This window comes from Punica granatum, chromosome 6 (assembly GCF_007655135.1).
Source record: "Punica granatum isolate Tunisia-2019 chromosome 6, ASM765513v2, whole genome shotgun sequence".
NCBI classification, from domain to species: Eukaryota; Viridiplantae; Streptophyta; class Magnoliopsida; order Myrtales; family Lythraceae; genus Punica; species Punica granatum.
Genome location: NC_045132.1, coordinates 25824805 through 25849735, shown reverse-complemented (window position 1 = coordinate 25849735; position 24931 = coordinate 25824805). Strand labels below are relative to the sequence as shown.

The following is a 24931-nucleotide window of genomic DNA, read 5'->3' as shown; positions in this document are numbered from 1 at the left end:
TCGTCTCTGTTTATAATCACAGCAAGCAAAAGTATAAGAGAGGAGACATTTTCGGTTATACATCATGAGGAAACATATATATAGAGTAATCGGTATTTTATATATATATAGGAATTTACAATAAAAACATATACTACGGTTCCAGCTTCGAAGAGGGCTCTGTTAGTTTCAGTCCTTTATTCCAATTCTTTTGTTTCCCCTAAAATGGTTTTCCCACGAGTGCGAAATCTATCCGATGCAACTGCTAGGAGCATTAACTCCATGAAGATGTCCATCCTCCCCAACTGCAGCAGACGACGTACTGGCTTCCATCTAGCATCAAAGAGAGAAGGCCTTTAATTTCGCATGCAACAATGCTGGGATTGAGATGAAGATAAGAAAATAGTGTTTAGGACTATCATTTGCTCCAAAGGACTGATAAATACTAAACAATAGGCACGGAATGATATAATCTGCTCATGTGAAAATGATAACAGCGTGTACCATGCAGCATCATTGTGTAGTCCATGTCACATCAAGTTACATGACAAACTCTGTGATCAATTAAGGAATAAACTGGATAAGTAGATTCCTCACGTACCCAAGATTCTGTCTCAGGCTACAACTGAAAGATACGCCTAACTGGAACAAGAACCCGCAGCGCAGGAAGCATGTGTATTGGTGTCGTTCGGATGACTCTGGATAGTCGCTTCAGGATTCTGCTGGCTGCTTGATTCGAGAACTGGAACATTCTCTGAACTGTTGCCAACAGAAGAGCTGGCTTTACCTTCTCTCGTTTCAAGACGCTCCATCATGCGCGAGACAGTAGCAATTCCAGCATTAACCTCTCGTCTAACTTCAGAGCTAAGGTCTGCCATTGAAGTGTTCCGTGTGAACAATCTCTCTTTCCAACCTCTGGTGCTCTTTGTAATTGACTCTTTGCATCTACAAATATCGAACAGAGCATAACTAATTGGAAGTATACAAACAAAATTTCTATGAAGTAATTGTAGACCCACCGCAATGTATACCTTGTCGACACTGCATTAAATCGCGATTTTAGAGATTCAGAAAATGATTGCAACTCCGACGGTCCAGCTCTTTCTTGACTATTAGGTGAAGAGTGACCAGGTGATCTCCTAGAGAAACATCACGAACACAGCCAATATTTATAAAACATACAGAGGTACTGAAAAGAGTCTGGTGCAATGAAAAATCATCATTTTTCATTGTGGCCGGCACAATACATTATTGATCAGTTAATGGAAAATACACATACCTAGTATTCAATAATGGTCCCTGCTGACTGGTGGCAACAGGACTTGATCTAGAAGGTGAGGAAGCACCCTGCTCCGCTTGGGAGGAGATTGCGGCAGACCCTATTGGTGAATCTTCCACATTTATGGGAGATGCAGATGATGCAACGACAGGGCCTTCAGAAACTAATTCACTGCTGCCGCCGTGAGCAGGGGAGGAAGCAGCGGGACCGCTGGGAGGTGCATCAGGATTAGCAGAGAATACCAAAAAATGTGGACGACCATGACCTGATATTCTAGTCCTTCGTCCCTCCCTTCTAGTGACATGGCGTGCTCGTCCCATAGCAGCAGCTGCAGCTAGATGCTGAATGATACGCTCCTCAAGTTCAGCATCGTTTGCTCCCACTGGTAACTGTATCACGTGAGAGAAGCTGAGGTGTTAATTAGGAGATAGGGAAGAAGCATAAGAATTTCTTCAAGAGAAGAGCAACTACATACATGTTGCAGCTCAAAATCTCCAAGAGTTGGGTGATGGAATATTGTCGCATTTCTTGATGGGTTAAACCTAAAACTTCTCTCACGTTCCACCACCTCCAATAATTCCTGGCTGCAAAGATAATAATAAAAAGCTTTAACTCGTTAAATGGTACAATCATTTTGTGGAACAAGAGAATTTGCATTATTGTACAACCAAAAGTGAAAAGCATTGAAAGTGATAAAGACCTCGTCGGATCCTTCAGACTGATTGGTTGCCAACACATAGGGCACTGTGAGCTCCTCTGACACCTGGAAGCCAGAAATAGAGAGTAAATAATTGCCTGCATTTTCTGATCTTCGCACTATCCTTCGCCCTTCAAGTAAAATTCAATCCTCACTTTCAAATTTACAGAAATGATGCTAAAGATGATTTTTTTTTTTTGGAAACAGATTGACATGGCCTGTGACTCCTCATAGATTGACAAATTTGATTCACCATCTGCGTCAGCATTTGCTATATTTATTATGCGATCATATGCAAAAGACCCTTATAAACACTCCCCCTTAAGGACATAGATAAGGGCAACTTTCACCCCCACAATACAGACATAGATGAAACCAGAATGCTGAAATTGATGGTGATTACCATTCAAGAATACACTGGAGATGAAACTCATGCTTGCAAGTGGTCACCTGCGAAAAATAAGGCATGAGTTATACCACGATCACAGATCAAGCTGCACTAAGACCAAGAATACTTACCGTTGAAGGATCACTGTCACAGAAGGCTTCAAGGCAAATGCTGCAAGCATCATCACAGGCATCCTGAATTCCACCTTCCACGAAGGCCGCTGCAGATGTCAAGTGGGCCTCAGACTTCACAGTCTCTTGGCTATTTTCCATCCTTGTGTCCTGGAAATGCCCACCAGAGTCAGACTTCAAGACTCCAGAGACTATGCACAAATATCACAAGCACAAAAAGCAATAGAAAACGTTCAAGCAAATGACCACCATTCCTAAAGGATTAAACCAAATTTCTGTTTTAAGTAACATATTCAGAACATGAACATCGGCATGTCCTGCAGTGAATGCAATGAGATTCGTATAATTAAGCAGTTGATGCGAAAGATTTTTCGTTTACAAGCACATGATCAAACAGCTAGAGGCCCCACTCCCATGATATTGTCCAAGCTAAGCAAATCCGTTCGCACGACCAACAAACTTTCCCCCGTAAGCACTTCAAACTACAGTCAAACACTGAGTGCATCCCCCAATTTGGCCCAATTCCACATGTGAAAATCAGACAATCGACGACGGACATCAAGCAAACCGAGGGAAACAAGCAAGAAAGCACGGAAGACGATTTACACCAACAGATTCACCGAAATGGACAGGGTGGACTCTGGAGCTCACAGATATCACACAGTGACTGATGAATAATACCTCCATGGAAGCGGCGAGAGAGGAAGCCGAGCTGCTGAGAAGGCGATCTTCAGCTGAGCTTGCAGATCGAGGCTGTGGATTGGAGGGGGATCGATTGAAACCCTAAGCCCTGAAGTGATGAAAAGGAGGACGAGGAGGAAGAGGGTTTCAGAGACTTTTTACTTTTATGGCGAAAGACCGAAAGGACAAAGGAGCTAAGCTCGAAACGATGGGGAGCCCCTAACTCGGTCTTCTGATCGCGGAGGTCGCGCCACGTGGCCCCATTTTGACGAGTCAAATCACTGAGTTGACTCGAACTCATCTCTTCACTGTAGACTTTATCATGCACCCGGCGCATGTTGGCCCACCGGAGAGAACTGGAAGGGAACTTGACATATGTGAGTACCAACGTCACGTTGCCTTCTGGGCTTACGTGCTCCGGGAAGTCTGCTCTTTCACGCCGTATCAGTGCTACATGTCTCGTTTTCAAGGACAATTTTTCTTCTTATTACACCAAAAAGAAGGGGACATTTATTTTATTTTTCAGAAAAAAAGAAAGTGAAAGGACAGATAAATTTGGGCTTTCAAAAATAAAGAGTGCGTTTGTATTGAGAGTTCAGTTGAGTTTTTGTTTTAATTAGTTTGTAATAATTGTATTGTTGAATTATAAAAAAAAAAGTATGAAAAAGTAATAAGTAATTGAGAGAAAATAATGATTAAGTAATGATTGTGTTGTTGAATTGTGAAAAAGTAATGAATAGTTGAGAGAATTTAATATTAAAAATTGAATTGAATGGTTAAAAAAAAATTTAAAATAAAAAAAAGTAATGATTGTGATGTTGAATTGAAGATAAGTGGAGTTAAGTTGAACATTGTTTGGAAAACAAACACACCCAAAATGACAAATTGATTCATTTGCCTTTTACCCTTTTAAGCCCGAAAATCACCAGAACCTATATCGTCCCGTAGATGGATCGTTCGGGGAACTCCGAGGTAGTTGGATGTGTAAACGATCCCGAGCTAAAAGTGTTCGATAGTTTTGGAGCCTCCTGAACGATTTGGCCAATAAATTATTTATAGGACACAAAATTGTTGCTTAGTATAACCCCACTCATTTTCGGTACTTAATTATGTGTTTAGTTTTAGAGTTAAGTAAAGTTGAGTTTTAATTTTAATTGGATTGTAATGATTGTGTTGTTGAATTATGAGAAAAAGTGTAAAAAACGTAATTAATATTTGAGAAAAAGTAATGATTGTGTTGTTGAATTGCGGAAAAAGTAATGAATAGTTGAGAGAAAGTAATGATTGTGTTGTTGAATTTGATATAAGTGGAGTTAAGTGCAATAAAGTTAAAATTTATTTGCGAAACCAAACAAATCGAAATCTTTTAACAGTCTATTTTAATTAATAATGATGATGATCCATGGAAGAAGTCTCTCGTCAAAACCGGCCCTTTGTAATCAATTAATCTTATCGGGCCTGCTAGCCTTCATTGGCTCCGTTTGGGAACGAAGTTTAATTTTAGAATCATGATTTTGATTTTAACTCTATCCACTACACAACAAAAACACACGTTTCCCAAGTCAAATTTATAATACAATCTCATTTGTCTTTTTCCAAAATCAAAATCAAAATCAAAATCAAACTCTATTTCCAAACGCACCCTAAATTTTCAATTTATCATGTGAATTATGGAAGAATTATATAAAGAAGTTATTATAGGTCTCATTTTGAGCCCAGGGGGGCCTTTCCCATTCTGCATAAATGTGAGGAATTTTTTCCCCCATTGCCTATCCTTTTTCTTTTTAACTTTTAAATTTTCAATTTTTTTAAAATTTCTCCTTTTTTTTATATATTTCCAAATCCGACTCCAATAAGATATGATGTAACCGGATTGATTTATTATGACAGAGGATATTTTCAATTTGGCTCAAATGAGATATCACGTAACCCGATAGATTTATAAGTAAATGATACGATCGTTATAGTTAGATCACTTATTTCCAAAAATAATATATGTTATTCTGTAAATTTTGTATTTTTAAAATTTCAAGTTTAAAATTTCTCTCTTTAATATTTTTTTTTCAAATTCGGCAAGGTATCAGGTAATATGGTCGACCCATTAGAACAAATGATTCAATCGATATAGTAAGACCACTTATTATCAAAAAAGTTTCCCCCAAATTTTATTTTGATAAATTAGAAGAAATTTCATGTTAGAATCGCTCTATATACACGTAATTTTTTTTTTCAAATTTTAAGTTACGAGTAGGAAATAATTTCCTTCTCCGAGTGTCTTTTTTTGTATTTCCTGTTATTGTCGAGTATTTTAAATCCGGGTCGACAAGGTAATAGTGTAACCTGGTTAACTAGTTATGTCAAATGATTCGATGATTATGGTTAGAAGCAAACTTACGGATGCAAACATATAGAAAATATAACATCACGTTTTCCACCCATATCGTATACAAGCTTTTCTCATATATTTTTCTCAATCACTATAAGATTTTATAACATGCGACCGAATAAGGTATTAGGTAATTCGATTGACCATTTTATGCCGAATAATCCCATCATATAATCAGATCACTTATTTTCCAAAAAAAAAGAATTCCTCGACCTTTATTTAGAAAATTCAAAAGAAATTCCATATTAGAAGTATTAGATGTACAAATTAGGATATATGTAATATTATTTTTTTCAAATTTTAGATCGAGAGTCCGAAACCCTCTACTAAATGTATTTTCTTATTATTTTAATTTCCTTTTTTTATCTAATGTTTTTAAACCAACGATAACAGTGTAATCCAATTAAACTGTCAAGTCAAATGATTCAATCATTATGACTAGACCAGTTATTTCAAAAAAAAATTTACCTTTTTTTTTAATCTATATTTATCCCTATTTTATACAAGTTCTTCCCCTTTTCTTTACGAATACCATAAACAAAAACAATTCGTTTTATTTTATCATCTCTATTTATTTTACCTTTTTTCTAAAGAGTTATACGTATATCCCTTTTTTTTTTTACAAATTTTCATTCACAGACACAAAATTCTTTATTCACATCATATATTTCGTTAATGTTTTTTTCCTTTAACCATACGAGAAGACCCATAAACGTTCAAAATATATTATTTTAAGATATTATAATCATGTACTTAAATAAGCATGAATAAGAAATAATAATTTCTTTATATTACGTCTATATCTAACAAAATATTTGAGGAACTTTTGTATCGGCGGCGAAGTGCGAGCACATTCCCTAGTTATATCTAAATTCACATTATATCGCGACTTCAAATATTAAATAAATTTAAGAAAAATACGTGTGACATGGTTGTCACGTTGATTAGAATTCGGATAAAGTAAATTGATCAATTGTCTCACAATATTTTCAAAGGTTGCAGATTCATCGTCCCAATGATGCCGCCCCGTTCACTACGATGTAGCCTTATATAAAACAAATGTAAATGTCAAGCATTATGGTCTCTTCCTAGTCGGTATTTTTATTCGACAGTATGCACAGAGTTTTAAGGCATCAAGGCTTTCTCCGATGGGGTGGGGTGTCTCTCCCCTGTCTCTAAACCTAAGTTCTACACTGTCACATATGCGCCACATGAGACAAACACAAATTCCAAAGAAAATGAGACACTTACTTCATCCATGTCTCTTATCCGGATCCACATTTATATTATATTAATTGAATGCATATAACTACTATTCTATATAATTAATATATATTCTTAATAGTTTCAATTAATTAAATTTGTTAAAAATACAAGATAAATAAAATAAATTATTAAAAATAAAAATAAAATATACATTGGGGGCAAGGCTGCCATTGCATCCAACTTAATATATATATATATATATATATAAGTCAGGGCTCGGGACTGTCGCGGGCCGCCTCGCGGCAGCCCCATATTGGCTGCTCGAGCGTCTGTGGGCAGAGGCACCTTGCCACCTGGCAAGGGGAGACGGGGGCAGGCACCCACCGGAGGCAACCCAATGCTTTCATTTGGCGAGAGAGAAATGGAGGAGAGGCAAGGGGAACGAAAACTGTATCGAATTTTCAAAAATTCCCAAACAAAATCCTCTACCATCCCCTCCCTTCCCCATTTCCTATAAAGCTAGCACGACAGGGCACAACACACTGCATGTTCTTTCAAGGATACTTGCACAGTTGGTCTTTACATCACAGGAAATCAACAAGCCAAATGGAATCAACGTTTTCCCGAGTCAAACAAAGATCATTTTCCGAAAGAGAAACACAAAACACAAAACACATACGAACACCTTTACAGTGTGAGCCCTCCCCGTTCACGTCTTCGAAATTACGTCTCATGGGCACAAAGTCGGTCTCCAAATTCCCCCATTCACGCGTCCCGATTGCGGAAACGACACGATTCAACAACTTCTAACTATCTTTAAAAAGTCCGGGATTCCAAAACGAGTTGTCCTTCGCAATCTTTTCCATTTTTTGGGTCATCTCTGAAAGAGACTCTCCACAGGCTCCGAGATCGGACTCGAGGCCCGCACGTGACCACGAAAACTCATCCAAAACCGGAAACCACAAAAAGGAGGCAGTTATCCTATACACGATGCCCACCGTGGGCCCACAACGACGGCCCAATCATCACATACCACCCTTACGTGTCCCTCATCGAGGGGCTCCTCCAGAAACCGGTATTGTGGAACCGGTCCCACATCTCCTTCTCCAGGTCGTCGACTGCCGCTGCGTCATCATCGCCTTCCACGTCACCCTTATTCAGCAGATCAGCCACCGAGTCCTCCGCCGCGTTATCCCCGTCTGACTCGTCCGCGTTCTTCGCCCCAGCCGCCCCGCCGCCGGCCTGCCTCGCGCTCACCGCCCCAGCCCTCTTCTTCGCGACGGAGCGCTTCTGCTTCCTCATCGATGCCTTCCGGCACAGCCCCGCGGGTACCTTGTAGACCGCTAGGACGAGGATGTTCATGACGGTGCAGGGGCAGCAGCAGCAGAGGGCGGTGCAGTCCGCCGCCGTCCGCCCGGCCACCTCCGAGGCCCGGCTCTTCGGCCCCCTCCCGTGCGCCCCGGTTGCTGCCGGCGCAGCCACGGTGTGTTTGCCGGAGAAGAAACTCGGCCGCCGATTGACGGCCGGCGAGTGAATGAGAACCTGCCGAGTCATAAGTGACCGGAAGAGGAGACACCCTAAATCAGAGAGAGAGCGAGAGCGGTGAAGGGCTCGAGAGAGAAACGACGGAAATGAAGAAACAGAGGCGGAATGTGAATCTCTTCTTTCTTCTAGGGTGAAGAAGAAGTGGGCTTGATTTCCTGGCGGAGGGGAGGGAAATCTTGGATTCTGGGGTATCGGGGCGTCACATGGCGGATGGTCGGAACTGCAAACCGATGCACAGAAAGAAATGAAGGGGTTAGCTGCGATTGAATTGGGTGGGCGACATAGCGACAGAGACACAGAGACAGAGAGACGGAGAGACGGAGAGGAAGAGGGTGGGAGGGAACTGAATGGGATTACGCAGAGAGAATAGTTAATAGAGGGGGGAGGGGGGAGAGAGAGCGGAGGAGGCGGAGGACAGAGGGAGTGACGGTTATGGCGGAAGATGAAGGTTCAAAAGAGAGGAAGGGGACAGCTATTAGGAAGAAGAAGAAGAAGAACGTGAAGGAAAGGAAGGATGGAAATGGGAATGGATGGATCGCTCCGTCGCCTATCTCACATCAGCAGACCGACAGACAGATATCAGATTTTTCTTTTCTTAGGTGGAATCTGAGATGGAATGGGAGTTTTATTTTCATTTCTATTTTTATTTTTTTATAATTTTGTTTAATTATGTTCGTTCGTTGGGATTAGATAAAACAGAGGACGTGGGTGAAAAAGAAAGGAATTCAATCAAGTTGGAAGAAAATCGAATTCATTTTGGAGTAAAAGTTGCATGATTGCACCGTAGAATTTAATGGATCTACATGAGGAAAACCGTTTCGATTGCCGTTATTTCTCATGGAAAAACTATATAAAAAAACGGCCTTATTTCTCGTTTTCTTTTTGAGTGGAAAACCGTCTAGAACGAGAGGAGGTCAATTTCCTAATCCACAGAGCTCATTAACGCTACAAGCGTGTAAGCATACATCTATGCAGATGATGAGGAATGAGTCAGTGAGGCGAGAGCTCACCATATTCTCGTTTCTGACGCGTTGATGACGACGGTGAACCTTAGTTAATGTGGATGAACAATACCGACATTGATCGAAAATTTGCCGTTTCGGCTAGTATGATTCAAATTCGTAATTAATTAGCAGGGTATGATTGGCACAACCTTCTCTTTAATTAACAATCATCGATTAAGTCAAACAGGAAGGAGACTTTCGGTTCGTGTCCTTCCTTTGTATTGGTTTGGGGTTTGACTGGTCTTCAATCATGGGAGAACTAGAAGGGCTCGAAATGGCCGGACGTGCAAACAACTGACAGATCGGGCAGTACCGTACCGTAGCAGCAGACAAAATAGCCGGCGGCGGCTCCATCCCAAAAAGAATTATTAATTAATTACAGAAAATGGCAACAGCAGGAAAAAATTGTAAATTAAATTAAATAAATCGGACAAGTTGGCATTGCCAAAGAGAATACCTCGTTAGGGATAGTTCACGATTGATAGGTTCTCATTGATGACGAGACATTCGGCTCGTCGCGACCACATATATCACGCTCTTGAACTCATCACCATGCAGTCGGGAAAAATTTGCTCATGTTTTTCTTTTTAAATACAAAATAAAAAATAAAAAATCCATACAGCCCGAGCTCAGTTTATACCAAGAAAAGGCCAACCATATCTCTAGACCCAGATCAGTAACTACCATAAAAGTTTGACGGGCATAGATGTTCCATCCACCCGTGCATAATTAACCTTCACTGCCGTTATCACTGTCAGGGAGATCGGGACTTTGAACTAATCGATGGCGGAGTTTCGCTTCCTGAGGCTGAAGCTACCCAATATAGCCGAGGCGATGGAGGATTACTGCCAAGATTAGCATGCATATGGCGAGAATCATGCCGGGTCGTCCAAGCAACCAGTTCTTTGTCTTCTTCGCCGTGTCAACTCCTCTTTGAATACGGTCTGCCCAATGCATCTGTAACCACAAAAGAAGAAAAATCTGGGTAAATCTAGAGTATTGTAGCCACATCCCTCGTGGGGACAAAAAAAAAAGAACTCTAGCTATTTTATGATGTGAAAATTCGTATTTCCGGTTATTTCAAGGTATAGATAGGTCGATACCATCCTATCGAGGTCTTCCGGTGATAAGGAAGACATTGCTTGCTGGGCCTTCGCTGCATCTTCTTTCGAAAGCTTAAAGCCGAACTGCTCACCCATATTAGCCATCATTTCCGGACTCATATTCTTGAACATAGATGTAAACATCTGCAATTTGCAAGAAAATTTAGTTGGATAATGGAAGATGCATTTAGAAGGACAAATAGCACTGTTCTATTTGGCTGCATCCACAGATGACTTGCCAAAATACAGTACCTGTCGCATTGCTGGATCTTTCATTTGGTTCCTCATCTGCTCCTGTAGATCAGCAGAGGAGGCTGGAAAGTTGGACTGAGGAGGAAAGCCACTTCTCAAACTCGAAGATCCACGGGCAGAAGAGCGTGTTTCACCCGAAACATGATTCCTGCTGATGGTTGACACTTCCTCGTCATCAGGGAGATTCAAATTAGAGCTAGAAGTAGGTCTTTCAGAAGCTGATGGCATGGAGGGGTCCTTCCCTCTCAAAGAAGACGCCATCTCAAACATTCTTTGAAGCTCCTCCGGTGGCATGTTACTCATCATATCCGTTGCTGTTTTTAGCATGTCAGGTGACACATCTGGAATGGACCCGGGCCTAAAGCCGCTAGAACTGCCACTTGAGGAACCACCGCTACCAAATGGATCGTCCCCTTGAAATGAGGAGGCCAAATGAAGCATCTTTTTAAGTTCCTCAGGGGACATCTTGCTGATCATATTCGATGCAGTCTTGAGCATTTCGGGGGAGACCTCTCCCGCATTTCCAGCACCCATTGCAGCCATAGTATTGGGATCAGCCTTGGAAATGAAATTCTGGAATGACCTGTGAAACAAATGCAGGAAATATAGAAGTTAATGATGATGGCAAAACTGCACCGAGGAAAGAATTTCAGTACCTGGCTTCACCTACTTTCAAGAAGCCAAGTTAGGTCCAGTGAAATGGGAGGACTTTGAATTGAGATTACACAAACATAACCTCCCAAAAAATAATAATAATAATAAAATAAAGAAAAATTACCTCATAGCATCAGGGTCATCTTTCAAAGCTTGCAAGCTTTCCGAATTTGACATAGACGCCATGCTGCTGCTGCCACTTCGACTCTTGTCATCATTCTTGGTCTCCTTGGGCTTCTTCCCTGGATGCTCCTCTACCAATGGATTCAGATGACTTGTAGAAGACGCGGCCTCATCTTCTTCAGTTATTTCCTCAATTACCAATCCTATTGAGGACCAAGCAAACAACCAAATAAGTAACCTAAAATAACGCGTGCACAATAAAAGAAGAGGGAAAAAATAGATAATAAGAAGTTGAGAATTGGCTTAGTCTGTGGAGGATAAAGAATGTAAAAGAAGAAATCACAATGCTCCACTCACCTCTTGATGCGCGCCCCCCACCTTGTGTAGCCAAAAGTTTCTCAGTATCCCTACAGTAAGAATAACATGTTATACGGTGTCCTGCAATGTCATATTGAGAGAATATCTTGACCAAGATCAGCAAGAGAGCTAGAAACTGCAACAAATTGAGGGTAATAAAGTTTATATTTATGACACAAAAACAGCCATCAAAGACCATACCCGTACAATCTTCATTAACCAAAAAAGGCCAGAGATGAAATCTACTGTAAATCCGTTCACTGTATGCTAGAAACTCAATACCTTAATACTTCTGCAATAGTTTCATCGTCAGGGGAAATTTTGCGTGCCTCGCCCAGATCACAGACTGCATCCTGGCATGGTTAGAAATTAAGGATTATATAACAAGAAGCTGAAGACGGTACAAGTTCTAAATGCCACTGCAGTCCAGCTGCTCCTGAAAAACTTAGATAAGTAGGGCTAACTCACTTGTAGTTGACCCAATTCCTTAAATGCTTGACCTCTCCGATAAAGAGCTTTAACATTCTTTGCATCATATGCCAAAACCTGGTGAACAAATATAAGTTAGCAAAAGCAAAGTTGCACATAGAAGAGAATAGGGGGAAAATGGAAAAGAACTATTTATTCCAAATCAATGAAGATGAATAGAGTGTCACACCTCTGTGCCTTCTTTTATGCAATCATTGTACTGCCTTGTTTTCAGGTAGCATGACATCAAGTTAAGAGAGCAGGTCAGCAGTAGTGTTTTGCCTTTGGAGGATGGAATGCCTTTCAAGTTCTTCTTTGCCTGAAAATCAACAAAATTGCAATGGTGACGTCTAAATCATAATTCTCTCATTTATGAAAGGAAAATACCACATCGACAAAACATATTTTAGAAGACAAATTATCACTTACAAGTAAATATTTCTGCAAGGCATCATGGAATTTCCCCTGGCTGTGAAGCTGGTTACCCTGTTAAGTCCAAAATAGATCCTTAACTCTTGTCATTATTTCCAACATTCGGCCAAAGAACATGGCAGCAAAAGAAAGGGAAAAAACCACTAAGTGGCATAACAGCCATGCTCTATAAAGATGAGTCAGAATTATGTCTCATAATCATGATTCTGGCATGCCAAGAATCTCATGGACATGGAGTCAATTTCTTTGCCGTGGTACACATGTATGTGTTCTATGAAACAGCGTTGCATAGGCTACCTCTTTCTTAAGCATTTCAGCTGCACTCAATTCATAGCTCATCTGGGCATCCGCCCGAGCACGAACGGCCGCTATCTCTTCCGGACTAGCATTAGCCATCTTCTCACTAATCTCAGCCATGTCCTCAGGTCGCACGTGCTTCAGCTGCTCTGCAGCATGTCTCAGGTCTTCCGGCCTCATGGTCTTCATGCTTTCAGAGGCCATCCTCATCAATTCAGGATTCGACATCATCTGACACGCCAAAACAAAACCCGGGTATCAACATCCAATCGGAGTATCCAAGCCCCTAACCGGAAAATTTATTCCTCTGATCGTTTCCTCGTCATTTAAGTAACAAAATGTATTGCATCGGAGTCGAAGAAATCTCAATTCAAACAATCACGTCATTGGGAACGCAAAAGAGAACGACAAATTGGCATTCAAACACCAAAATCTAGGACAAACATGACTTCGATTCATGCTTCCAGGCTAGACGAGAGGGATAAGCAGCTCCTTGAAGCTTGAAACATGCTCCAGGAAGCTCAAATCAAGAAGAAAGGGGAAGGAGGAGTCAATACCTGCTCTTGAATCCTCGCCATCTCGGCAGGCGACATGCGACTCATCTGCTCCTGGGCGAGCCTGAACAACTCAGGATCCATTCCGTTGAACATCCTTGGATCGGTTGATTCACTGTCGGGATCAAGAGGCCTCGGTTGACAATTCTAGGTTTGTGACAAGGTTGCAGGGACAATTCTATATATATATACGCGTGCGTATATATACAGATATATGAGATCTATGAGGAAGGAAGCTTCTGAAATTGCGAGGAAAGAGATAGATTGAGCTCTGATGCGATTGCAAGAAATCAAAATTGAAGTCTAATTTGGAAGCATGACTGCCCCGACCTAACCAGAGGAAGGAGCAAGAAGCAAGAAGGACCGAATATGCTTTGCTATTTTTTTTTTTTTTTTTTTGGCCAGATGTGTTTTACTTTTCTAATGGACAATTATGCCCCTTTCAATTATAATTTGCTTCTTTAGCTGGAAAGGTACAAATTGTTCTTTTACCTTGAAGAACTGAAAATAGCTGCTGATTGGGGCGGGGAGTGGATTTGCAAATGTGGGAATCTTGCGAGGGCATAACCGTCCGTCCATATTTACTAGTCCGGGGTTTTAATACGTCGGGAGTAGCATCAGATTCATTTTTTTATTGCGGTGCGAGCAGCATCACATTCATTTCTTATCGACATATTTATTTGTTGGAGAAGTGAACTGAGCATTGAAATGACAGTGTAGCCATCCCAATGAGTCGATTACACATTCGATCACTAAATCCATTGACAGCAGCATAGAAGCTTTGGAGCATAGAGTCCGTAGGTCAAGCTTTCTTCAATAGAAGAACTAATTGCGCCGCTAGCGCTATTACTCATTTTGGTTCTATCTTCCTAATGAGTTGAGTACTAATAGAATAGTTAGGGCTTTTCTTGCTTGTTAAGTAAAGTCACGCTTTTCATTTTGATAGGACTAGGTGCTTTTTGGGACAGGGCACTCTTCATTCTTCGTTCGAAACTAATATGCGCACAATCTTAATGTAGTTGAATTACGATAAAAAAAGAGAGTCACATACCACCCATCATTCTGCAAATGTAGCACCAAGAATGCTTATCGTTGCCATGTGAATGTTGTGTTATTGTGCTCGATAAAGTCGGATATATCGGGTCAGTTTATAGAGCACGGAGATACAACACCACGTGGCTATGATTAAACACTCTTGGCGTCACATTTGTAGAATGATAAACAATGTGTAATTAATTTTGAAAAGAGGGAGTTTTGTTGGTTATTTTACTAAATTATAAGACATATTGTCGAAACTTACCCTTAAAAAGTAGGTTATTTCGTGATAAATAGAACAGAGAAAAAGATGGAAAGGCAAAGAAAAGGAAAAAGGAATGACCGGGGGGATAAAATAGTCAGTACAGCATGACCAACGTGTATCCATCGTCAATGGGCTCCCCATCAGCCCGGTCCATGTATTCCAATAACCGTCCGGAATCAAGCCCACCAAGAAGAAGAGGAAGACGACGATGACGACCAACGGCCTGAACTCCTCGCGAGCTCCACATGTTCCAGTCCCTCTCTAATCCGTCCATGGCGGCTTCCTTCTGCTGCTGCTGCTTCCAGCCTCTCCTCTCCTCTCCCTCTCCTCCCCATTCCATTTCTCAGAGCCCTTCAGCTCTCTCCCTGGCCCACCTCCCCGGCCCCGGAACCGCCGCCTTCTCCGCCCCTCTCTGCCACCACCTCACGCCCCCCGTTCAGCCGCCGAGCGAGCTCCTCATCCGCCCCGTCCTCCTGTTCGGCGGCTTCGACAGGGTGGTCGACACCCAGACCGTGCTCGCCACCGTCAGCGTCCTTGCCGCTATTGCCCTCTCTCTGTTCCTCGGCCTCAAGGTGCGCTGCACAATTAGCCATCATTTCCTTCCCGCCAATTTGCTTCGTTCGCTTCCAATATCAAGACTTTCCCAATGTCCCTTCTTCTTATTGAACTGGGAATGTTTGTCGAGTATTTTGCAGGGAGATCCCGTCCCGTGCGACCGCTGTGCAGGCAATGGTAGGTAGTCCCATTCGAGATAACGTTCGTGTTCGAGATAACACTCGGTATCGTGCATTTGTTCAATATTTGATTCTTCCACGTTTCTCTGCTCTTTCGGGATGGTTTTCGTTCTAGTTGTACATTTCTTTTTTCATTTGGATAATTCGGTTCTAATGATACCTATCCAAAGTCGAGAACCTAACGGGATTCATCAGTGCGATGATTCGATCGATAAGTCTTCTATCCATTGCATGGAGTTGTTGGGAATTTCCAGGTGTATGTGCTAGTACCTAATTTCGTGTTTTTATCAATGTGGTGTCTGCTTATGGATTAATTTGAACGAAGAATAAGGTCGGGGATCTGATACTGAATGGTGAATACTTGGGCATGGAATAGTAAAGAATCGTATTTCCGGAATCTGCACTTTTGTTTCTTTAACTATGTAGTGATCGATATTCTTTGGCTCTTTGCCCTATCATACACATAGCATATTGAGATACTAATCGAACTCTTGTGGCTGTTTGATTTGAATTTGATCTGCTGCATGCTTCATTGGCTGCTATGCTATAGTTTAGTTATCCAGCTCGAAGGCTTATCATTAGATTTACAATTCGGGATTCAGATGAAATGTCCAGTTGTTGATTATGCTTGTTCGCCATTCAGGAGGAACGATGTGTGTTTTCTGCAATAACGGGAAGATGAAGCAAGAAACGGGCATGGTGGAATGCAAAGTGTGCAAGGGAGCAGGTACATGTGATCATATGTAGTTCGAAACAAACTCATACACTGGATACCGGAACAACTGTCATCACCGAGAATTGTCCGGTTTTGTGCCATTTTCTTTCACTCGTTGAGTCTTTTCCCATCCTCCTTGCCGACTCTGCAGGATTGATATTTTGCAAGAAATGTGGAGGTTCCGGGTACTCTAGGCGCCTATGAGATCTCTGCTTTGCCTCGGATTGTATTTGCCTACTCTGTCTCAATTTCCTCGCATCACAAATTTTTTAACCATCAAGAATGTGAAGCAGCTGGAAGTTTCAGACCATGGAAGATGTATATTCTGATGTAATATGTTCCTCGTTTCAGAAATGCAAGAAATTTCCGAACATAATTGATGCAGTGGGAATTGTACAGCAGCAATTGCTGGTCTAGCACATTTTCTGAAATCGATATCTTGCCAACAACTCGTGGACCGGTAAGATAATCTGTTTATTTCCCGGATGTTGCTGTATTGCAGAGTATGGAATTAGCATTGGGACACTCTATGGCAAAGATTTCTCGTAATATATCGAGATTTGGTCATAGGCAGGTTAGGGACACAATGTAATCAACAAGCGGAATGAAAGGACTCGATTTTGCAGTCTAGTGTACAAAGCAAGACGCATTCGTTTTCTGGATTCGTGCGAAGAAGGTCATCTGTGTAGGCCATTGGCCAAATATCAAGATATGCATAATGAGGATTGAGGAGTAGAATCCAGATTGATTCACTCTTCTCCTTCCGTTCAAGAGTATTTCTCGATATTCTTTTTCTAACCATATCGAAGAATCGTATACCTGCACAGTGATAACATAATTCTTACATTAAACACATGGAATAACATTGGATTAGTGATGTTTAATAAGATCTAAGCTACAAAGGGAAAATGAGTCGATATCTTAAAATTGTCAATGAGTACAAACGAATCGAGTGTTGATCAAATCTTATGCTGCCTTTGGTTTCAAAGTAGAATTTTAAATTCAGATTTTAATTTTGAAAAATAGTGATATAAATGGGGTCATCATTTGACTTTGTATGAGTTATTTTGTTTGTTGTGGAAAAATAGTGATATAAATGGGGTCCACTCTTTGACTCTGTATAAATTATTTTATTTTATTGTGGGTAGAATTAAGTTAAAGTAATATATTAAAATCCTACATTAAAACCAAACAAGCCATTATTGATTTCGACCCCGGTTAAGTTCCACTACAATGCATGGAAATCGTTCCACCATAACTAGCAGTAAAAATCCAGTAGACACTGGACAGTTCGTCGTACTCTTTCCGTTCGTTTTATTCCTCATTCCTTTATAGAATGTTTGCGTCGATTGCCTCTTTTCCTAAAGTCACTGCAAACAAAGGAAAGAAAGATATTTTTTTCGTTATATCAGCCTATTTTCACAAATTATAATATGATTGGGTTTATAGTAATGGTTTCTATAATTTTATAATTTAATTAATTGGAAATACGACTATATTAAATTGCAATATCTTTCCATGCTTTTATTAGTTTCTGTTTCTAATTGGACAATTATATTACTTAATGATTTATTTTATTGTGAATCTTTCTTATTGAAATACAATCCAATCTCGACTATTCAATCAAATCTCTCCGTTAATCAAATAAATCAGCCATGCGATGGATAAAAATTCTAAAACCCACTATTTCACCAACTTCACATTTTATGTATCCGTCATGCTATTTAAAGTTTTTACCTTTCTTTTACTCTTTACAAAATTATAGTTAAATTTTGCTCAACCTTTCATCAATTTTTATGTACTTAGACTAATTAAGTACTATTGTTATGAGAGTTAGTACATAGATGCACTTTCATAACACTAAATATTTTCAATTAGTATGCTAAAAATTTGAATTTTTATCATTTCAAATCACAACGAAGTATGGAAATTAAACCGACTTTAGTACGTATAGTTATTATAATTAGTTATTACATGTGATGTAGGCAGCGAAAACTATACTTTTGAGCTAAAATTTGTACTTTGAAATACTATCAGTACTTGTAGTTATTTATGAGAGTTAGTACATGAATAAACCATTTTTCCATGTAAATTGTTTTATTTTAATTTTTAAAATAAATATATATAACAAATTTTCTTAAAAATAAACCTTTTATGACCAATGTTAGAATATAATAAAAAATGTAGATATGTAATTACTAGAAACTCAAAGACACCTACCAAAAACTTAAATGAAAATTACAAAGGGTTGACTATCTAAATTACCAACAAGATAATCAGTAATATAATGAAACATAAAGTATAATCTAAATTACCAACAAGATAATCAGTAATATAATGAAACATAAAGTATAATCGTAGCTGATGTCGCATAAGATTAGTACTACATGTTCGGAATCTGATAGGATTGAAAAATTAAAATAATGATATGCATTTTTTTGGATAACTATATGCATTTGATTCTCATGTGATTTTTTCCCAACTAATTCAATGATGAAAATAATTTTATTCCAATTGAATGTAGCTTTATTCAACAATGAAAATTGCCTCATGAAACGAATTTGAAAAGGTAAAATTACTTTTACTTATTTCGATTTTATTGTTTTGATGTTAAAGAAATTTATTGAAGAATCAGATTTTTAAGATATTTTCTTTTACTTGAAGGTAATATGGTGTTTTTTGGCGAGAGTAATATTAATATTTCAAATTACCTGTGCGGTCTAAATTTTTACTGATACATAATAACATCAATTTACATATTATCTTATCTATACTATTATATATGAGATATAAGATAAGATAATTCATCATGTTGCAGCGTCACATAAATTTTATACACTCAGCCTTATTGTAATAAATAATTTATTTGCTTCCTAAAAATATGGCCAATTTTATAAATAATAAAATAAAAACTACCTCTCTCTCTCCCCACAAACAAGAAACCACAAAAGATCTCCCTTTAATGGCCATTTTTTTTTTAAAGAATCATATTAAAGTTTTAACTTTTAGCCAAATGCCGATGAAATAATAAATATCAATTTCAGATGATAAATAAAAAACAATATTGCAACTGCGAAGGGCGTGCGAGAAGGCTTATGATTCTTTAATCCCCAAGGGTCTACAGAAATGGTACGATTTTTTCCCTCTTTTTCCTCCAAATAATTGATTGCCCAATTTACATTTTATTGTAAACAAAAATGTGTTTTTTTCTTTTACTTTTTAACCTTTTTTAAAAAATATTTAGCTCTCACGGGAGAATTTGGTCCATTAATTGACTTAAATCCCTTATATTTCCATGCCGATTATAATATATATATTTATTTTTCCTCTTTTCTTCATGTTATCCACTCAAAACAAATTTTTGACTGATTACTGGCCAATCGAATTCCTAGCGGTAGTTTATTCAAAATAAACAAAATTTATCACAATCATTTCATCATCAAATTTGGTATTTACCCGAAGTTGCTTTTATAGGGCATGATAACATCAGTTCACAACTATAAGAATATTAGTTGGTTCATATTAACGCACAAGCTCATAATCTATATATATATATATATATATATATATATATATATATATATATATAAAGTTATATCCATCCTAATAAATAAGGGTAAAACGATATATGTTTTAATAAATTAATAAGTAATATATATTTTAAATCACAGTAATAATAATAATTATTATTATGTCTTGATAAATTAATATACAATATAGGTTTTGAATCATAATAATAATTATTATTATGTAGAAATAAATATGTTAAATAGTAAATGTTTTAATAAAATTAATCCACGATATAGAAATTAATTAACATGAACAGTGGCGACCTCTAGCGATTGTCCAGGCTTTATATTATATATATATATATATATCAATATAAATATCAATATATTATTAAATAGTATTCCACGTCACACAGCTGTCGGACCTGTGGGTCCCGCTGCAATCCGAAAGGGGTAGCAACTGTGAGAGAATACAGAAAACCCTAATCGGACCTCCCCTCCGTTCTTCTACGTCCCGTCAAGATTGGTTGCCCTAATCGCCCCTTCAATAAGTTTAGGGAAGGTTTCGATTCCGGTGGCGCAACGACAATGGGTAGGAGGAAGAAGCTGGAGCCGAAGCTCGATCTGGAGGATATGGAGGGAGCAGAGATGCTCCCCCAGCTTAAGTCCGAGGCGGCAGCTGTCAGCAGCAGCGACGACGAAGAAGCGAACGAGGACATGAGCCTTAAAATCGTCGAGAAGGCGCTTCTTATGCGCGCGGCGAAGCTTGCCCCTGCCCCTCTTAGTGGCGTCGTATCAGGCGATGACGACACCGATAGCGGCGGGGCCGTCGGGTTGGGGAAAGGTGAGGCGGGTAAGGAGGAGGAGGAGGAGGAGAAGAGGAGGAGGAGGAGAGACAAGCCTACAGTGAAGAAAGTGGAAAGTCAAGAACAAATTGTAAGTCTTCCACCCTTTCCTATTAGTCTTAACTGAAGGGTTTGTTTGAATAGGGATTAGATTCGAAAGTTCAGCGACCGTTATAAATGTTCAATCTTTAATGTGGCATTGTTTCTGCGTAATGCTCGAGTAGGCGATTGCCCTTGAAGAAGAAGAAGAAGAAGAAGAAGAAGAAGAAGAAGAAAATGAAGAAGAAAAGGAAGAGGCTGTTGGAGCAACAGAGGTTGTGGAATCTACGGATCCGAATCCTGTCGAGGCAGCAGATAACATGGTGCTGCGGAAGCTTCTCGTGAGTTCCACTTGTTCTGATAATTCAATTCTGTGAAACGGGGTATTCCTTTCTGAGGCTTAGATTGGTATCTGTCTTATATCTATTGTATCAGCGGGGCCCAAGGTACTTTGACCCTCCAGGTAATAGTTGGGGAACGTGCTATAATTGCGGTGAAGAAGGTCACGCAGCAGCAAATTGTTCACAGAAGCGGAAGAGACCATGCTTTGTTTGTGGGAGTTTGGAGCACAATGCCAAAGACTGCGGGAAGGTGTATAATGATTGATATCCGTCATGTTTTGATTTTGCAGCTGTCTGAATTATTTGCTAAAATATGAAAGGGGAAACTCTTCGTTGGAAACACTTTCCATTAATCGAGTATATTTTCCCACATTTTGGCCATACGGAAATGACTTGTTTAGATGCCATGAGGCCCTTTTGATTACTGTAGTTCTTCATCTCGTCTTCTCTTATATCACTAACTCGGCAATTTTCTTTGCTTCCAAATATTAATTAGGCAAACTGCTTTATCTGCCAAAGCAGTGGCCATAAAGCAAAGAATTGTCCAGAGAAGAAGAAACGTAGCTCGCAGGCTGATAAGATATGCTTAAAATGTGGGATGTCTGGACATGATATGTTCCTCTGCAAGAATGACCATTCCCCCGAAGATCTTAAGGTCTCTCTCTCTCTCTCTCTCGGGCTTGTGTACATTCTAATGTTTCTGCAAAAAGAATATACTTTTAGAAGGGGTTTTATTTTATTTACTGTGACATACTCCCCTCCTTTTCCCTCTTAATCAGGAGATACAATGTTACATCTGTAAGAACTTTGGCCATCTGTGCTGTCTTGATTCTGTTGATACTGAAAGAAGTGAGATATCCTGTTACAGATGTGGTCTGCTGGGCCACACTGGCTCGGTAAGTCTTTGCTGTTTGCATTTCTGTCCCTCTTTTCTAATCAAAATGGAAATATTGCATACCATTCTTCTAAGTACATAACAATCAAAAACCAGCTCAAATGTGCTGTTTTTGAAACTTTATATCGTGATGATTCTAGGTTTGCATCTTCAGTGTTGTATGAGCTTGGCAATGTTCATCAGCGATTAATTTATTTTTTGGCTTTCTTAACTAACATGATTTTTGCTTCCACGCTCATCTCTTTTGTCCTTAGGTCCAGCATACAATTACTTGGTGTTGCTGAATCGATTTTTTGATCATTTATTGTTTTTCATTAATATAGAGTCGAATTTCATTGGGCAGGCATGTGGAAGGGCACGTAGTGGGAACCAAGGTGAAGCAACACCGAGTTCATGCTACAAATGTGGTGAAGAAGGACATTTTGCACGAGAATGCACATTTAAGGTATTCAATCGTGCCATTCGCTTATTGCTATCACATTTTTTATTTTGGCTGGAGACTTATGTTGGAATCAGCATTTTATTGTTATTCAAAGACAAAAGAAACTTATATTAAATGGGTCTTGTTGGAGTTATCAATAGAATCTTTGGTTTTTTTGTACTGCAAGTATTCAAATTTTTTCTTCATTCTGTAGTTTCTTCCTATGTATCGGTTGAGCAGGTGAGCACTAGTCTTCGTGAGAGAACCCGAGGTGAAGCAACAGCAAGTTCATGCTACAAATGTGGGCAAGAAGGACATTTTGCTAGAGAGTGCACATTTTCAACCAAGGTATTGGCATTATTTCTCCCGGTATGTTTTCCCTTGGAATTCTTTTCTTGGAACAGCTTTCAAAAGAAAGGGAAAAAAAGAAGAAGAGATTATTGTTGAAACTGGTCCTCGTCGCACTTCCTTTTGGATCTTGAAATAGTCTAGACTGAAGGAGTGCAGAAACTTTTTTCTTCTCTTATTCTTTATTTGAATCCATCGAGCAGCTCAGCACCAGTTTACCAGAGCGAAGTCAAGGGGATGCTACACCAAGTTCATGCTATAAATGTGGACAAGAAGGACATTTTGCTCGAGAGTGCTACTCTGCAAACAAGGTAATAGAATCTATGTCCGTCAATCTATTTTTGTGATCTTTCATAGGAAAATTTTCAAATTTTTGTTCCTTCATACTAAAAGGATTCACACGCGCTCTTCTTTCTCCAAATGAGCAGTGGGGCAGTGGTTTACGTAACGGATACCATGATGAAGCAACACCAAGTTCATGCTACAAGTGTGGGCAAGAAGGACATTTTGTGAGGGAGTGCAAATCCTCGGCCCAGGTATTGGACCATTGCATTCTATCCACACATCTGTATGTTCCTTTAAAAGGAAGCAACTTTTAGCTTAAAAGCTTAACCTTGTAAAAGAGTGCCTTAAAAAATTTTACATTGACAATTAATTTAACACCCGTGACGTGCAAGGCAATCTTTCCGTGTAATAGAGAGTAGGCTAGGTCTATATGATAAAGTAGGAACTGAAATGGATAAAATTCAGAATGAATGGGAATAAAGAGAGTCGAAATGTTAAGCTTGAGTGTTCTCTTCTAGCATGTAAAGGAAAAAAAATGACCGGTTACAGTGTATATCAGGGACATGTTAGTAATGTTCTGTTTTGTTTGGAGTGGTGTTGCTTTCTGTCTCTCTCTCTCTCTCTTGCTGGGTATATTAATTGATGTGAGTCGTCGTTGCAGTTGCGCAAGAGAAATCGAGAACCATCAACACCGGTTTCAAGGTTTTACGATCAAGATATGGACTACTCAGGGTTGAACTCTCCTAACAATTCTAAAAAGTTGAGTAAGAAGAAAAAGAAAAATGACACTGATGGTAGCACAGCAAAGTCACACAAAAAGAAACAAAGAGGCGGGTGGATCAGTGAGATCCCGGAATCACCCAATATCAAAAAGTCCACGAAGAACAATGGTAGGGTCTCTCCTGCAGCACCATCTAATGGTAGTGGCCGGAATCTTTACTCTCCGTCTCCGAAGAAGCTGCTGAATTCTCAGTATGGAGATGCTTCCGAGCCCAGATATTCAGCTTCGAGGTTCAGTAACTCAAGAAGTGACTCAATAAGGAGAAGATATGACTGGTGGTAGCGAGAAGCAGTTCTATGTATCAGATGGGGTAGCCATTGTAGACACAGGAGACCACTATAATAGCTCTTGGGTCGCCTTTTGTCCTGGGAAGTGTGAGCAGCTCCACTACAGCTGATCATTAAATTATTTGAAACTCATCGAGTAGTTGGTCCGATCCAGCTTAGCTGGTTCATTCTTTGGCCTGGATAAATTCGCCTGCTGGTTTGGGATGACAAAGTAGTTTACGATTTTGTTTGGAGATATTTATACTGTATCTGGGGGATATCCCTGAGGATGGTCCCGCTCGTTTGGATGATCAAGTGGCGACTTTGCATTCCGGAATGCAGCAGCTACCTGGCCTCCTCTTTGTTGTACACTTGCAGATGCAGTCCTGCAAGAGTTAACTTTCTATTCTGGTCTTTCAAATTTATAGAGCATAAATGTTGATTTATTCAAGTTGTTTTGTCTTAGCTTTTGGAAACTAATGCTCGATAAATCATCTTCGACTTGCTGAACATTCTGTAACAGCTGTACTTTGGTTTGATGGTTGTGTTAACTCCGGTGAATACCATCAATGACGTGAAAGAAAAAGAGAGATTCTACGAAGATCTATGATGAAAATAGCTGAAGGGACGATCATTTTGGCCTAGGGGTCGAGGCCCAATTCTCGGCATAGGCCGGCAGTTCGATACCTTCGATAGAGGGTTTGAGGCCCACGTGGTTCGATTTAACCATGCCAAGAAAAGTCATCAATCTTTCAATCCGTTATGCTTATGTAATGGGCACGAGCAACCTTGCACAAGATCTGATTCGGCATGATGTCATTATGCTTATGTAACGGGCATGAGCAATCCGGCATGATGTCTCAGGGCAATTCATGGAACATAAGCACTTCACTGTGCCGAAGAGTTATGATCTTAC

The 24931-nt window shown here is 39.6% G+C and overlaps 5 protein-coding genes across 7 annotated transcripts; 2 read left to right on the top strand and 3 right to left on the bottom strand.

Moving 5' to 3' along the window:
• Window positions 1-34: 34 nt before the first annotated feature.
• LOC116210776 (E3 ubiquitin-protein ligase RHF2A) lies at window positions 35-3344 on the bottom strand. 2 transcript variants are annotated; one of them, XM_031544821.1, is made up of 9 exons: window positions 3126-3344; window positions 2475-2624; window positions 2359-2405; window positions 1959-2021; window positions 1734-1842; window positions 1259-1647; window positions 1011-1118; window positions 581-924; window positions 35-312 (listed from the first exon to the last, which is right to left on the bottom strand). In XM_031544821.1, exons 1-8 carry the CDS (start codon window positions 3159-3161, stop codon window positions 618-620), a joined length of 1209 nt encoding a protein of 402 aa, XP_031400681.1. In that variant the 5' UTR covers window positions 3162-3344; the 3' UTR covers window positions 35-312; window positions 581-617. The 2 variants fall into 2 exon arrangements, with proteins under 2 accessions (XP_031400681.1, XP_031400682.1); XM_031544822.1 differs by having other exon boundaries at window positions 3156-3344.
• A 4441-nt stretch (window positions 3345-7785) lies between these two features.
• Window positions 7786-8301, bottom strand: LOC116212303. The gene has a single exon (XM_031546860.1). It carries the CDS (start codon window positions 8299-8301, stop codon window positions 7786-7788), a length of 516 nt encoding a protein of 171 aa, XP_031402720.1.
• A 1436-nt stretch (window positions 8302-9737) lies between these two features.
• On the bottom strand, window positions 9738-13886 carry LOC116210801 (outer envelope protein 61). The gene is made up of 11 exons (XM_031544859.1): window positions 13540-13886; window positions 12983-13213; window positions 12683-12739; window positions 12444-12572; window positions 12254-12331; window positions 12068-12138; window positions 11786-11835; window positions 11430-11631; window positions 10652-11234; window positions 10400-10543; window positions 9738-10253 (listed from the first exon to the last, which is right to left on the bottom strand). Exons 1-11 carry the CDS (start codon window positions 13630-13632, stop codon window positions 10110-10112), a joined length of 1782 nt encoding a protein of 593 aa, XP_031400719.1. The 5' UTR covers window positions 13633-13886; the 3' UTR covers window positions 9738-10109.
• A 1110-nt stretch (window positions 13887-14996) lies between these two features.
• On the top strand, window positions 14997-16943 carry LOC116209822. 2 transcript variants are annotated; one of them, XM_031543538.1, is made up of 4 exons: window positions 15007-15408; window positions 15532-15568; window positions 16214-16297; window positions 16437-16943. In XM_031543538.1, the coding sequence occupies exons 1-4, from the start codon at window positions 15082-15084 to the stop codon at window positions 16487-16489; spliced, it is 501 nt and encodes a 166-aa protein (XP_031399398.1). In that variant the 5' UTR covers window positions 15007-15081; the 3' UTR covers window positions 16490-16943. The 2 variants fall into 2 exon arrangements, with proteins under 2 accessions (XP_031399399.1, XP_031399398.1); XM_031543539.1 differs by having other exon boundaries at window positions 14997-15408; window positions 15522-15568; window positions 16214-16943.
• Window positions 16944-20255: 3312 nt separating this feature from the next.
• Window positions 20256-24480, top strand: LOC116211816 (zinc finger CCHC domain-containing protein 7-like). The gene is made up of 10 exons (XM_031546338.1): window positions 20256-20730; window positions 20864-21019; window positions 21114-21269; window positions 21516-21674; window positions 21799-21915; window positions 22258-22359; window positions 22576-22683; window positions 22887-22994; window positions 23112-23219; window positions 23630-24480. Exons 1-10 carry the CDS (start codon window positions 20383-20385, stop codon window positions 24029-24031), a joined length of 1764 nt encoding a protein of 587 aa, XP_031402198.1. The 5' UTR covers window positions 20256-20382; the 3' UTR covers window positions 24032-24480.
• The last annotated feature ends 451 nt before the right edge of the window (window positions 24481-24931 follow it).